At 43.0% G+C, this 15,862-nt stretch overlaps 1 protein-coding gene across 1 annotated transcript in view; it reads right to left on the bottom strand.

Moving 5' to 3' along the window:
* SPATS1 (spermatogenesis associated serine rich 1) overlaps positions 1 to 12,521 on the bottom strand; it is a 32,400-nt gene extending 19,879 nt beyond the window's left edge. Inside the window, exons 1-2 of the mRNA XM_038006138.2 lie at positions 11,941 to 12,521; positions 2,776 to 2,923 (exon numbers count right to left, since the gene is read on the bottom strand). Coding sequence (XP_037862066.2) covers positions 2,776 to 2,923; positions 11,941 to 12,079 — 287 coding nt within the window. The 5' untranslated portion in view covers positions 12,080 to 12,521. The remainder of the gene's footprint in view (positions 1 to 2,775; positions 2,924 to 11,940) is intronic.
* Between the last annotated feature and the right edge of the window lie 3,341 nt (positions 12,522 to 15,862).

The raw sequence follows: 15,862 nt of genomic DNA, 5'->3' as shown, positions 1-15,862 counted from the left end.
ACCATATGAGTGAGCTTGGAAATGGATCCACACCCCCGGCAGTTGAGTCTTCAGATAAGCCCACAGCTCTGGCCAACACCTTGACTGCAATCTTGTGAGAGAGACCTTGAGCCAGAGGCACCCACCTAGGTTATACTCAGATTCCTGACCTGTAGAAAATGTGAGATAATAAATGTTTGTTGTTTTAAGTCACTAAGTTAGGGTGACTTGTTGTGCACCAATAAATAACTATTCAAGAAGGTATTACAGTGGTCCAGGTGAGAGATGATCAGGGCCTTGAGTGGGACCACGGTAATACAGATGGAGTAGAAGAGATGGACTTATATGGTGTTTCAGGGCTTGATCCCCAGTTGGATGAGCTGAGGAGACAAGTATGACCTGTCAATCTACACCTTTGGGGCTGTATGAATACCGAGATTATCAACTGAGACAAGGAACACAGAAGGATTTAGTTTGTGAGGATGGGTGATGAGAAGTTCAGTCAAGGCACGTTGAGTTTGGAGGCCTGTGGGACATCAGGTGGAGATATCTAGAAAGCAGTTCAATTTATCAACCTAAAGCCTGAGGCTATGTCTAGATTGGAGCTTTAGATTTGGCTACGCACGCTTTGACTGAGTTAGGTCCTCCATAACCCAGGTATCATGAGCGATAAAGGGGACTTATTTAGGTGGGAATTAGGAATGCAGAACTGGCGCAATCACCCAGTTCCCCATCCCACAGGATGTGAACTTCACAGTCTGGGCTTTCTTTCCCTCCCAACACATGGACCCACTGCTGCTGCTAGTGGTATACATCTGTTGCAGAGGACCTAAAGAGGCAGAGCTTAAGGATTATGCCAGTCTCTTCCATGTCTAGTGCTGGGGGCAGCAAGTCCACTTGGAGCAGATTTTATTATATAAAGAATCACTTGAGCAACTTCCCTTAACTTTGACTGAATAAATCCACTTCTAGGAATTTACTTTTATAATATAACCAGAGATGGGCAAAAGCCGAATGTAGAGGGATATGCATTACAGCACTATTTACAATAGCAACTCTTTAAAACTATAGGTCACTGGTTAGATTGTGGTCTATTCATCTGACATTCCAGCGCTGTAGTCATTGAAAACTGTGTTCTTGAAAAACACTCACAGGTATGAGAAAATTCTCTCCACATATTGCTCAGTGAAAAAGCTGCCTTTATAAGATGTCCTTCAGTAAGTGAATGAATAAATAAACTATGGTACATCCAGACAATGGAATATTATTCAGCATTGAAAAAATGAGCTATTAAGGGGTGAAATGACCTGAAGGAAACTTAAATGCATATTATTGAGAGAAACCAATCTGAAAAGGGTATATACTATACGATTCCAACTATATGTCATTCCAGAAAAGAAAAAACTATGGAGACAGTAAAAATATCTGTGGTTGCCATGGGGTGGGAGGGGTGGGAAGGGATGAATAGATGGAACACACAGGATTTTTGAGGACAGTGAAACTACTCTGTATGAAACTATAATAGTTTTTTCTTTCTCTACAAAAAAAAAAAAATTAAAAATTAGCTGGGCATAGTTTATAGGTGTGAGCCACCATGCCCGGCCATGTGACTTTTTTTTTCTTTTTTTTTTTTGAGACGGAGTCTCGCTCTGTTGCCCAGGCTGGAGTGCAGTGGCACGATCTCGGCTCACTGCAAGCTCCACCTCCCAGGTTCACACCATTCTCCTGCCTCAGCCTCCGGAGTAGCTGGGACTACAGGCACCCGCCACCACGTCCGGCTAATTTTTTGTATTTTTAGTAGAGACAGGGTTTCACCATGTTAGCCAGGATGGTCTCGATGTCCTGACCTCGTGATCCGCCCACCTCGGCCTCCCAAAGTGCTGGGATTACAGGTGCAAGCCACCGCACCTGGCCGTGACTTTTATTTTTAATACTGTTTTCATCTGTTCAAATTTTCTACAATAAGCTTAAATTACTTTCATTGTAACAAAAATTATTAGAAAAGCATTTCAAACCTTTTATTGGAAAAGAAATATAAACAGGGAAAGTACATAAAGCATAAAGACAGTTTTACAACTAAATACAAAGCCAACATCCTGGTCAAGAAACAAAACGTTAGCCCGGCACTGTGACTCACACCTGCAATCCCAGCACTTTGAGAGGCCAAGAAGGGAAGATCGCTTGAGCCCAGGAGTTTGAGGTTAAAGTAAGCCAAGATAACACCACTCTACTCCAGCCCAGGTGGCAGAGCGAGACCCCTGTCTCTATCCAAACAAAAGAAACAAAACATTGCCAGTCCTTCTCTTCCCCACTCCCCAGAAACCATCTGTGTGTGTCCCTTTCCAGGAAAAGTAACCACTATCCTAATTGTGACTCTTACGATAATCATTTATTTGCTTTTCTTTAAGTTTTACCACCCATGTATATATGTACATATCCCAAAAATACATAGTTTCACTTATTTTTGAACTTCATAATAGCAAGCACTTACACAGAACTTGCTGTGTGCCAGGAAGTCTTCTAAGCTCTTTCCAGGTATTAACTCAACTAATCCTCACAGCAATCCTATAAACTATCATCAGCATTTTACAGATAAGAACACTGAAGCCCAGGGAGGTGAAGTAATTTGCTCAGATTCACACGGATACTAAGTGGCAGAACCGGGATTTGAACCCACACAGTCTAGCTCCAGAATCCATGCTCTTGCCAAGCATACCATGCTACCTCTCAGACTGTTGGCTTCTTGGTCAGAATATCCCCCAAACAGTGACAGCTCTACACCAGACCCTTACTTACTCTAGGTAAGCAGACACTCTGGGGAGGCCTGGAGGCTCACGGACACTTGGGCCTGTTTCCACAGAAGATGAGGAACTGACACTTTTGCCAGAGGATGCTGTCTTGGCAAAACATCCCTTAGATTCCAGAAAATCACTGCAGTTAGCACCTGCAACACAGAGATATCACCATCTAATTATATTATTGAAAATACATCCTGCCCTATTTTGTTTTCTAGATTATAAATAAATTTTTAAAACAGCTAACATTTACTGAGCATTTACCTTGCACTGAGGATTATGTCAACACCTTATACATGTTATCCCATTTAATCCCTATAACAATCAACAGGCATAGGTATTCCTTATTATCCCCATTTTATGGTTGAGAAAACTGAGGCTGAGAAGGTTAAACTTGCCTATGATCACATAAAAAGTAAACATCTAGGCCGGGCACGATGGCTCATGCCTGTAATCTCAGCACTTTGGGAGGCCAAAGTGGGTGGATCACTTGAGGTCAAGAGTTAGAGACCAGCCTGGTCAAAATGGTGAAACCTGTCTCTACAAAAATACAAAAACTAGTTGAGCATGGTGGTGCACTCTTATAATCCCAGCTACTTGGGAGGCTGAGGTGGGAGGATTGCTTGAACCCAGAAAGCAGAGGTTGTAGTCAGCCGAGATCACATCACTGCATTCCAGCCTGGGCAACAGAGACTCTGTCTCAGAAAAAAGAAAACATCTAGGCTCATATTTGATTACAGCTCTATGACACTAAAGCCTGAGATCCTAACCCCTGTACTAGACTGCTTGCCCCTACCCACAGTTCACATTCTGTGAACTAAGTGGAAGACCTAGGATCTGAAGTGAGCTGTATAGCACTGTACATTGTATTAGGCATCTCAATATAATTTTCCAAAGGATTTGTTCATAGAAAAACTGATGAATATAATGGTGATCACAACCCAAAGAACGCCCTCAAAAATTTCTGTGGGTTCCCCTCACAGTTCTTATTCATCTTGTTAGCATCCATAACAGTGCCTGGCACAAAGCAGGTGCTCAATAAATGTTTGAGTGAATAAATGAAAAAGAATTATAACTCCCCAGCCACCCACAGTTACAAGTAAGGGAGTCCTGAAAACCAGTGAGTGTCAGACAGAGACGAGTACCCATTATCTTCACTCTGCCTATACTAATAACACGTCATGAAAGTCAATTTGTTCTGTTATCATTTCCTACAGTTATGTACCTCATCCAGCCACAAAAATAAAAAGTCCAATGAAAAGATTATGCATATTTCTTTATGCATCATTTCATAGAGCACTGAAGCTCAATAGATGGCAATGTAACCTCTAGTAATGAGAAAATTGTAAGAAATAAGAGTCAAACTTCTCTGATTCTTGAGGACATTTTTAGACTGACTACTATTCCACCTACACAGTATCATGCTTCACACATATAGAGTCATCTTTTGGTATTGACAGGGGATTGGTTCCAGGACCCCCGCAATACAAAAATGCAAAGATGCTCAAATCCTTTATCTGAAACAGTGTAGTATTTGAATATAACATATGCACATCCTCCTGTATGTTGTACTATAAATCATCTCCAGATTACTTGTAATGCCTAATACAATGCAAATGCTTTGTAAATAGTTGTTATATATTTATTTGTATTATTTTTGTTGTTATACTGATGTTTTCTTTTCTTTTCTTTTCCTTTTTTTTTTTTTTTTTTTGAGACTGAGTCTCACTCTGTCACCCAGGCTGGAGTGCAGTGGTACGATCTCAGCTCACTGCAACTTCCACCTCCAGATTCAAGTGATTCTCATGCCTCAGCCTCACAAGTAGCTGGTATTACAGGCACCTGCCACCACGCCTGGCTAATTTTTGTATTTTTAGTAGAGACAAGGTTTCGCCATATTGGCCAAGCGGATCTCGAACTCCTGGCCTCAAGCAATCCACCCGCCTCAGCCTCCCAAAGTGTTGAGATTACAGGTGTGAGCCATGACACCCAGCCTTGTTGTTTCCTTTTTGAATATTTACTATGGGCAGTTGGTTGAATCTGCTGATGCAGAACCTGTTGATATGACTGTATACTATAAACGATGCAAATTCCCACCATCTAGCAGCAGGACTGCTACTCAGACAGTTTTTTATCCATTTCCTCTCAAATTTCATATCACAAGCGAATAATATCTTTCCCACTCTTATCAAGTCCCAATCTATCACCAAACCTTTCACTCCTAAGAGGACTTTGCCTGTGACTTTACAAAGCTTAAAGTTCAGCTGAGCTATTTCCTCCCTTCAAAATCCTCTCACTCTGGGACTTCTCAGGACATGGCACGAGGCCTATCTGCATCAGAATTACCTAGGAAGCCTGTTTAAAATACAGATTCCCAAATTCCATCGCAGACTTATTGAATTAGAATCTCTCCAAGTGACGCCTGGGAACCTGCATTTTGAATAAGCCCCTACCCTCACCCCTGCTCTTCATTTAGGCTCACGTTTGGCAGTGATCTCCTTCTTTAAGTCTAGTTCCATCACTGTATTTTATCCCGTTCCACTTCCAGATTCCCAACTGTACAGAACTTCCTGAATTTGCCCAGTCATGAGAATCCCCTTGGGCAACTTGTTCAATATGCAGACTCCAGGCCTCTGACTCAGACCTACAGTCTGGGAGCCAGGATATTTAAGAAGCACCTCAGGTGATTCTTAGGGTCAGCCAAGTGTGGGAAGTGCTGCTCTGGAATATGCCCCAGAGCCTAGAGCAGCCCCCAGCACAGTGAGGGCCAACTGGTTGCTTAAGGTGTAACTGGGATAGAGCCAAGCCCAGGGGAGGTGGCAGGAAAGCAGCAGAGCTGTGAGGACGTGAGGACAGGTCCCCAGTAATCAAAGGAAGAACCACCCATATACAAAGCCACAAAAGAAGTATCAACAATACATAGACCACACTCTCTGACCACAATGCAATACAATTAGAAATCAATAATAAAAAGACAGCCAAAAAGTATCCATAAGCTTGGAAACTCAAACCACGCTTCTAAATAATTCACATACAAGAATAAATTGTAATGGAAATCATGAGGTGCCTAATGATCAATGAACATTAAGTACTGTATATCAAAACTTGTGGGATTCAACTAAAGCGGTAATTAGAAATCTGAAACCTTAAATGCACATGCTGTATTTCACTGAATATAAGGCATCATCAATTGTAATAGCATTGTTATTTTATGTATCACAAAGAACAAAGGCTGCCAATTAAACTATGACACGTTTTCATCACTTAGAATTTTTATTTTATACTTATTGAGGCATTCTTTTAGATTTACTTATAGATTTTAATCACATATCACTCATGCACTGTATAAAGAAGGAAATTATAAGCAAAATAGACTGGTTAAGGCATTCTTAAATCTTATGCACATTCAGAAGTCTGACTACTAAATCACTTTCAACTCAATCACTAATGTCCACATTTTCCACCTAATACTGACCTAAGATTTCAATTAAAATGTGAGTTGAGTGATGCAGCATTTCTTTCTTTTCTTTCTTTTTTTTTTTTTTTTTTTTTTTTTTTGAGCCGAGTCGCCCAGGCTGGAGTGCAATGGAGTGATCTCAGCTCACTGCAATCTCCGCCTCCAGGGTTCAAGAAATTCTCCTGCCTCAGCCTCCCGAGTAGCTGGGATTACAGGTGTATGCCACGGCGTTCTGCTTGCTTATTTATTTATTTATTTATTTATTTACTGGAGACAGAGTCTCACTCTGTCCCCCAGGCTGGAGTGCAGTAGTGCGATCTCAGCTCACTGCAACCTGTGCCTCCTGGGTTCAAGTGATTCTCCTGCCTCAGCCTCCCAAGTGGCTGGGATTACAGGTGCCCACCATCATGCCTGGCTAATTTTTGTATTTTTAGTAGAGATGGAGTTTCACCATGTTGGCCAAGCTGGTCTCAAACTCCTGACCTCAGGTGATCCGCCCGTCTCAGCCTCCCAAAGTGCTGGGATTACAGGCACGGTGGCGCTGAGACCAATTTTAGTATTTTTAGTAGAGGTGGGATTTCACCATCTTGGCCAGGCTGGTCTCTTAGCCAGGCTGGTCTGGAACTCCTGACCTCATGATCTGCCTGCCTCAGCCTCCCAAAGTGCTGGTATTACAGGTATCAGACACCGCGCAAAAGTGTTTCTCTATTGTCTCTGGAGTTTTCTTCCAAGCTGTGAACACACATTCTACATGCTTCAGTGCTCGTACAGCAAAAATTATTACAACCACATCCTACCTGCTGCTCGGCTCACAGACCTGGTAACATCCAGTCCCTACTTCAAAGATGCAAACTGTCTATCCAAGAATTGATGGATTATAGTGTTCAAAATAAAAAATTCCAAAATGAATGAGATAAATTGTCAATTTAAGAAATAAGAAAAAAAAAAAGAGTAACCCTTCCCCCAAAAAAAAATTTTAAGGAATAAAATCATAAAAGATTAAAATAAAGATTATCAGAACTTTGGCTTCATGCAAAAGCTAATAATGTGATAAACAAGGTTCAAGAAAAAATTTTAAATACAAGTAATATTAGGGCCTGGCCTGTAATCCCAGCATTTTGGGAGGCCGAGGCGGGCAGATCACCTGAGGTCAGGAGTTTGAGACTGCCTGGCCAGCATGGTGAAACCCTGCCTCTACCAAAAATACAAAACTTAGCCGGGCATGGTGGTGCATGCCTGTAATCCCCGTTACTCAGGAGGCTGAGGCAGGAGAATCGCTTGATCCCAGGAAGCGGGGGTTGCAGTGAGCTGAGATCACGCCACACTGCACTACAGCCTGGGCAATAGAGTGAGTCTCCATCCCCCAAAAAACAAAAATAATAGTAATAATAATAGAAATGAAAAGAAGACCATAATTATAATTAAAATGAGATAAACTTACAGATAAAGAAATTAAGCTCCAGAAATGTCAAATAACTTGTTCACGGTTACATAGCTATGGAGTATAATTTATAAAATGTAGTTTAACGTTCAAATAATCGAGATGGTACTGACAAAAACCCTAACAGACAAATCAATAGAACAAAATAGTAAACATAAGTAGAATAAAATTTTATATGAAAACAAGTGGCATTTTATCTTGGTGAAGAAAGGATGGGTTATTCAAAAAATATTGCTGGAACAACTAATTAACCATTTGGAATAAAAATAAAAGTAAACCTTTCTTATCCCAAACTGGAATAATCCAGATGACTTACAGATTTGAATGTAAAAATTGAAATTAAAGATGTACCTGAAAAAAAAAGTGAAAGTTTATATAATCTTAGAGTGAAGAAGTTATTGCCAAGAAAGATATCAAATATAGGCAAAATAAAGGAAAAGAGGCATAGATTTGAATATGCCTCTTTAAATATAAACTTAAAACTTGCATAGCAAACTATAAACTGGGGGAAAATCTGTAACATACATGATAGAAATAAAAAAGAGTAGTCATGACAAATTACGAGCTTTTTTTTGTACTTTAAGTTCTGAGGTATGTGTGTAAAATGTGCAGATATACACATGTCATGGTAGTTTGCTGCACACATCAACCCGTTGTCTACATTAGGTATTTCTCCTAATGCTATCCCTCCCCTAGCCCCCCACCCCCTGACAGGCCCCAGTGTGTGATGCTCCCCTCTCTGTGTCCATGTGTTCTCATTGTTCAACTCCACTTATGAGTAAGAACATGCGGTGTTTGGTTCTCTGTTCTTGTGTTAGTTTGCTGAGAATGATGGTTTTCAGCTTCATCTATGTCCCTGCAAAGGACAAGAACTCATCGTTTTTCATGGCTGCACAGCATTCTATGGTGTATATGTGCCATGTTTTCTTTATCCAGTCTATCATTGACGGACATTTGGGTTGGTTCCAAGTCTTTGCTATTGTGAACGGTGCCGCAATAAACATATGTGTGCGTGTCTTTATAGTAGAATGGACACTGCACTCCAGCCTGGGTGACAGAGTGAGACCCCATCTCAAAATAAGATAAAATAAAATAACACATACAAACAGCCAATATATGTTTGGGGGAAATTGCATCCATCCTAATAATTGGATTTGGGGGAGTGGGTGGTTGTTTATTTTGTGGTTTTTTTTTTTTTTTTTTTTTTTTTTGAGACAGGGTCTTGCTCTGTCACCTAGGCTGGAGTGATCTCGGTTCACTACAACCTCTGCCCCTAGGACTCAAGTAATGCTCCCACCCCAGCCTCCCAAGTATCTGGGACCATAGGCATGCACAAGCATGACCAGCTATTTTTTTTTTTTTTTTTTTTTTGTATTTTTTTGTAGAGATGGGGTCTCACCATGTTGCCCAGGCTGGTCTCAAACTCCTGAGCTCAAGTGATCCGCCCACCTCAAAAGTGCTGGGATTACAGGCATGAGCCACTGTACCTGGCCCCATCCGAATAATTGAAGAACTGAACTTAAAATCAGATACCATTATTTGTTATCCATTTGCAAACACCCAAGGTTGGCATAGCTTGGAGGAATGGAATTCCTATCATTGCCGGTGGGAATGTCCCCATCTTACTGAAGAGCAATTTGGCCATGTGTAACTTCCGAAGCCTATGAGAAGTGCACATCATCTGACTCAATAGTTCTACTTCTAGAAATGTATCTATGAAAAAGGCATGAAATGCATGTCTGGAGATGTAGAATGGATTCACCTATGTGGAGAAGAAATGAAATCAAGGCCAAAGACGTCCTCTATGTCAATACTTGCACGTGAGTTCTGAGGTATTTATGGTAAGATTTACTTATGGTAATTTTTGCCCATAGGTTTTAACAGTGGCTGCCTTTCATAGCATGTAAACATTGTAATTGTATACTGCCACTATAGGACTTGAGAGTTCACCCAAGCAAGAATTGGTTGGCTCTATGGATGGTATCGGAGAGGGCCCTTTCCCAAGTTTTTTGTTTGTTTGCGTTAGGAGCAAAATTTAAATGTACTGCATGTCCCTGAGCAGCGAGCAGTGAAATCACACCTAAAACTTTAGCACACTTCCTTGCTTGCTTAAAAAGTTTTGTGGCAGCAGCAATCTAGAAAGTGGCCTGTGGCCACTATAATGGGGAACGCTTATCTGATGGGCAAGGATGGGAAGAACAATCTCTTGCTAAACTGACCAACAGCACACTCTCTAGATCAAGCTGACTACAGGATCTTCCTAAGAGTAACTCAACCTCAAACTTGAGCTGGAGACACTTAAACATGTCCTCAAGATGCCTCCCCGCCCTTCCCCTGGTAAAAGAAGATTAGCTGGAAGAGAAGCTGGAATTGCAAGCCTGAATACTTATTAATACTGATGCTAATACTAATACTGATGCTCCCACTGCATAGAGTACCATCCAGCTACTCCAAGCAAGTCAATTACTTCTCCACGCCCAGCTCCCAATGGCTACCCTCTCCCCCATATAGCCCAGAAGGCTGTAGGGAGAAACAAACACGCTAAGGAGATACACCCTGCTTGAAAGGTTCACCATTTATCATGAAAATTGTTATTCAAGTGCAATAAATGTCAAGTAAGTCAGAAGCCAGAAAATTCTGACAAGTTCTAAAACACCACAAAATAAGAAGAAATGATGTAATTAAAGGCCAAGAGAAGGTTTTTGTAACCAGAAAGGAATTCAAGGGAAAAAAGAGAATTTGGAAGAAAGTCTGTTTCTTTATTGCCATCTGTGGAATTCAGGATAATTATTTCCATTTTTTTAAGGCAGGAATAACACCTTACATAACCAAAGCACTTTCATATGTTTGTCATCTCAGCTGATTGTCACAATAGCTCTGTCTGGCAGGGAGAAAAATAATACATCAAGCCATGTTTGTTTAACATGGATATTCATTTAACCAAACACTATTTCCCACCCCTGCTTATCTGTTTCATAATGGGCCTAAGGATCAAGGACAGAAAATTTTAACCCGTTTTTTTATTATATCCCCTCCCCCATAAGCAGTAATGAAAGCAATCGGTTCTCTGATGGAAAAATGCACACACACACACACACACACGTATCTTCAATTGGTTTGTGGAGCCCCTTCCTTCCTGAAATCCATAGATTCCATATTAAGCTAAACTCAGATGTGTCTTCCTGAATAGACTCTCCTACACAGCAGGAAAGGACACCATGGGTCTTTCATTAATGTGGTCTGGGACCTGGTGCCCTTCTGGTACCCCTAACTCAAAAACATGGATCCTCCCTAGGACATCCTTAAAACAGCAGCTTCTTCCTTTACCCCAAACCAAACTGGAAACTGCAGGAAGGTCTGGAGCTTAAAGTTAGAATCCCAGAACCCTTTTCTCCTTGCTGTTCCAGACACACTTGGACAATTAATAGTTCTAACTCCTCCAGCTCCTCCTTCTCTGTGGTCCCAGCTTATATTAATAGCTGGGTGGAATGAGTTGTACCTCCCTCCTTTCTCCCCACTGTGAAGGAGAATGAGATCACAGACCCAGAATACAGAAGACCAGGGAGAAAGCTAAGATATGATCCAGCAAAGTCTGGACATTTCACAATCCCTTTTTGCAGCACTCAGGCCACTCACCCAATAACAAGTAAATGACAACTTGAGCGCAGGCGCACTCTAAGCTTTTCTGGACGACTGTGGCTGTTCAGGCGCCATGACACTGTTCTCTAAAGGCAAACGTGCCCCTGAATATCCTCCTTGGCCTTAACCAATTATGGAGCTACCAGCCATTATTTAATTTTTAAAGTGTTCATAATTCCCACCTAAACTGTCCCATCCAATAAACAGTGACACAAACCTACTAATAGCTGAGCAAAGATGAAAAGACATAGGCTCGGGAGTATGGCAGCCTCACGTCAAATCTCAGGCTCATGTCAAATCCCAGGCTCACCATTTATTAACCCAAGCACTGGGAAGGTCAAATCTCTGGCTCCCTTTACTCATAGGTAATATACTTCTCCACTGTTGTGAGATCCAGTGAGGTAATGTATGAGACTCTCTGCTTGGGTGGTGCTCTCTGCCTAATCAAATCTTGGGTTAGCACAGACATAAGCTACTATTCAAGCAGCTCTTTTTACATGCCCCCAAACTAGCTTCCTTCTAAATTTCAGATGGTGCCCTCCACCTGCCCCCGCCCCCGGATGTAGTATACTTGGATGTGGCCACCAACTCCACACCCAGTGAGTGCTCTGGATTTCTTAGAACTCAACTGTAGATCCTCTCCACCTTGGTCATGCCAGAGTCCCTTTTTTCTGGAACCTTCTCCAGCTCTCTGCCGCGGGTCGCGCTTGAGATGGAGGGGAGACGGCAGCCCCGTGGACCGTTTCCAGTGATCATGGATGGACTCATCTGTGCACATGTTGATTTTAAATATTAGAAGCAACCCAGAGACAAAGAAAAGAACCTCTTGAGAAAGGTATCAGTTAAAACAAACAAATTCCACAAGCCACCGAAAGTCAGGCGGGCAGGACTGGCCTCTAAACCGGAGCCTCCCTCCCTCCACCCCGGCGATGCGTGGTTTGGAAGCCCTAGTAGCTCCAGCAAGTCCGCCCCCATCCCGAGTCAGGCTTGCTGCACCCCCCATCCAGCTCCTTCTTTTCCACCTCAGAGTCTTCCCACCCCCTTCCCCAGGGGAGGCCCGGGTCTGTGCTCAGAGGCCTCCACGGAGCATGCGGCCGGGACCAACAAACCAACTGGCAGCCGAACTGCCTGCCGAACGCACGCCGAGGCCGAGGAACCGAGAGCCGAGGGCAAAAGGGACGCTGCGTCCGTCTGCTTCTCCCACGGAGGCGCGTTCCGGGGTTGCCGGGACACCGGCTCCAGCAACGCGGCGCGCAGCGTCCTGCCTGGCTCGGCTGCCGGCCCCACTGTCTGTCACCCCCGGACTCTCTTGCCATTGATACGGGATGGAGACTCCTGAGAGATGAGGAGCTAGGGGCTCCAGCCATGGCCCGGCGTCACAGGCAAGGACCGCTGCAAAAGCCACTTTGTGGTTTTGGAATTTTTTTTTTTTTTTTTTTTTAAAGAGTTGTGGTTCTTTTCCAGGCAATTATCATTATTAGAACTGTAGGCTCTGGTAGCAGTGAAAGATGCGCCCTCCACAAAGCTTGCAGATGCCTGGTTATAATTGGCATTGATTAGACAGGATCCACCTACCACTTACAGAGCGTCTTTTCTGGGCCAGGCGCCCTGGTGGATGTTATCTTCTTTAAACAGCCAGCTGCATTTTTCAAAATAGAAAACCAAATTTTAGCAAAGGCTTGCTCAAGGTCACCCAGAAAACAGATTCATTTCTAAGTTTCCTCATTCCAAATCCACCACTCTTTCCATCATATTGACTTAAATTTATCTTCCTCATCCTTTCCAGTATCTAATAAATCTTGCATAGAAAGCTTTTCTCCAAGTCTAGTTTAAGTCCCTAAATTCGTGTTTAGACCAAATTTTCCCTTTTTTATTACTGATTATAAGAGAAATAAATGGTCATTATAGAAATATTGGAAAATATGGAAAAGTATTGTTAATATCCATGATCTCACAACATAGAAGTTAAATACTTTTTTTCTGGATAGCTATTGCTGTATAACAAATCACCCCCGAACTCTGTTAACAGTTTTAAACAACAACATTCATTTTTAATTTCTGATTCTGGTGGTTGGCTAGGCTAAGCTAGGCTGCTTATGCTTCAGGTCTCTCACAGGGTCTCAGTCAGAGGTCACAGAAGAGCTTCCTCACTCATGTGTCTGGTGATTCATGCTGGTTGTCAGCTGAGGTCAGCAGGGTTAGCGCCAGTTCACCCATGTGTGGCCTTTCCATGTGCTTTCTAACACCAGTGTCTGAGTTTCCAATGTGAGCATCCCAGGAGGACCAGGCAGAAGTTGTATTGCCTCCACAGTCACAAATGCATGGAGAGGGAACTTAGATCACACCTCTCCAACATGGTCATACGGTATGAAGAGCACAGGGGACAGGGGAGCTTGTGGCCCTCCTAGAAAACACAATCTCCTCTACTGATATTTAGGAGTTGTTTCCTCCTTGCCCTTTTTCTATGCACGTGTATGTCATATACCGCTAGTGATTTACACCCCTGCTGATATTTAGGGGCTGCTTCCTCTCTGCCCTTTTTCTGTATACAAATGTGTTAACATTATGTGTGTGTGTGTGTGTGTGTGTATGTGTGTATATATATATGTGTGTGTATATATATATATCTTGTATTGGGCTTTTAAAATTTAAGATTACAGTTGATGGCCAGGGGCTGTGGCTCACGCCTATAATCCCATAATCCCAGCACTTTGGGAGGCCAAGGTGGGTGGATCACTTGAGGTCAGGAGTTCAAGACCAGCCTGGCCATCATGATGAAATATGTCTCTACTAAAAACACACACACACACAAAATTAGCCAGGTGTGGTGGCAGGCACCTGTAATTCCAGCTACTTGGAGTGCTGAAGAAAAACTGCTTTGAACCCAGGAGGCAAAGGTGGCAGTGAACTGAGATCATGCCACTCCACATTCCATCCTGGGCAAGAGAGTGAGACTCCATCTCAAAAAAAAAAAGTTGGCCCTCCATATCTGAGGGTTTTGGATCCACAGATATGACCAACTACAGATTGGAAATATTCAAAAAATATATTAAAATTTAAAATAATACAGATAAAAACAACAAAGTATAGCAACAATTTACATAGCATTTACATTGTTTTGGGTATTATAAATAATCTAGGGATGATTTGAAGTACTGTACAGGAGGATGTGCATAGGTTATATGCAAATACTATGTCATTTTGTAAAAGGGACTTGAACATCCTTGATATGCTCAAGATTTTGGTATGGGAGGGGAGTCCTAGAACCGATCCCCCAGGGATACAGAGGGATGGCTGCATATCCTGAGCATTTCCCCTTATCAAAGTTTAAAAAACACGTTATCTCTTTATCCCATGGTAGAAGAGGTAATAGTTTTGTAATAGAAATGTTAGCTGGGCAACAGCATAGTTAGGTGAGTATTAACGGCTTGACTCAAGATGCTGCCTCACCAGGAAGGCAGAGATTTTTGTCTGTTTTATCCACTGCTACTAGCACAGTGCCTGGCACATATAGATGCTCAATAACCATTTGTTTAACGAATGAATAAATGAGTGAGTGGGTGGGTGGATGGATGGATGATTACAATGGTCTGAGCTGAGCCCCTCCCTCTCTTGCTTGCATCCTCCTAGGAGGAAAGAGACCAGGTCTCTAACCTGAACCACCAGGTTCCAAGATATCAAGATCTATCTGTTGGTCAGGTGATTTTGCTAGGCAGGTGAGTGAGTCACAGAAGGAAAACTTTCTCATCCTTGGTGAGTCCTGTGAACTGTGACTCATAAACCTTCCCTTACTCTGCAGCTTACAACCTCCCAGGCCACCTTGCCCTCACTCCTTGGGCAAGTTTTAGATGCCTGCTGCACCAGGCCTGCCCTGGCAGCTGTACCCAAGGTTTGGCAAGGCACTGGAGCCAGCTAAGGGGTTCTCAGGCCCTCGGAGCTGCCTCTGATCAGCTTGGCCCCCCCACACAGCCGGTGTGTTTCCAGGATTTGCACCTGAAGCTTCCTGTGCACAGCAGCCCCACAACCAGAGCTCAGCAGCACAGGTGAGGGACAGATGCTGGGTGTTCCCAGAAGGCTGAGGATCCTGAAGGTCCCAGAAAATCCTGCCCGTAGAGCTGGGAGGGTGAGCACAGTTGGGCAAGAAGGAGGCTTCCTCAGTGTTCCCTTGCCGGCCCCTGGCTGAGCACCCCAAACCAAGCCCAGTCTGGAGGTTACCGCAGAACCTGCGCAGGAACATGGAGGCCTGATGTGGGGAGGGGCGGTGGTCCCAGGTCCTTAAGGTCAACTCAACTGTTTCTCCAGCTTTAGGGCCCTCCTTTGAGCTCTACAATCCAGGATCCTGATGTTCCACAAGCCTGGTCCTCATGGGTCTGAATGAGCTCAGGAAACCTGGGACTCCAGGCCACTACACACACACACAGGGCTTACGTGTGGAGTATTTCACTGAACTATATAAAATTTCTGGATATGTAGGTGAAACATAGTTGCATATCAGCAAATGTATGTTATTCGACTTAATCATGAAAGACAAATACTTCTAGCAGGTTTCAT

Source organism: Chlorocebus sabaeus, chromosome 17 (genome assembly GCF_047675955.1).
Source record: "Chlorocebus sabaeus isolate Y175 chromosome 17, mChlSab1.0.hap1, whole genome shotgun sequence".
In the NCBI taxonomy this organism is placed as follows: domain Eukaryota; kingdom Metazoa; phylum Chordata; class Mammalia; order Primates; family Cercopithecidae; genus Chlorocebus; species Chlorocebus sabaeus.
Note: the sequence above shows the minus strand (reverse complement) of the source record. Positions and strands in the feature narration are given on the sequence as shown.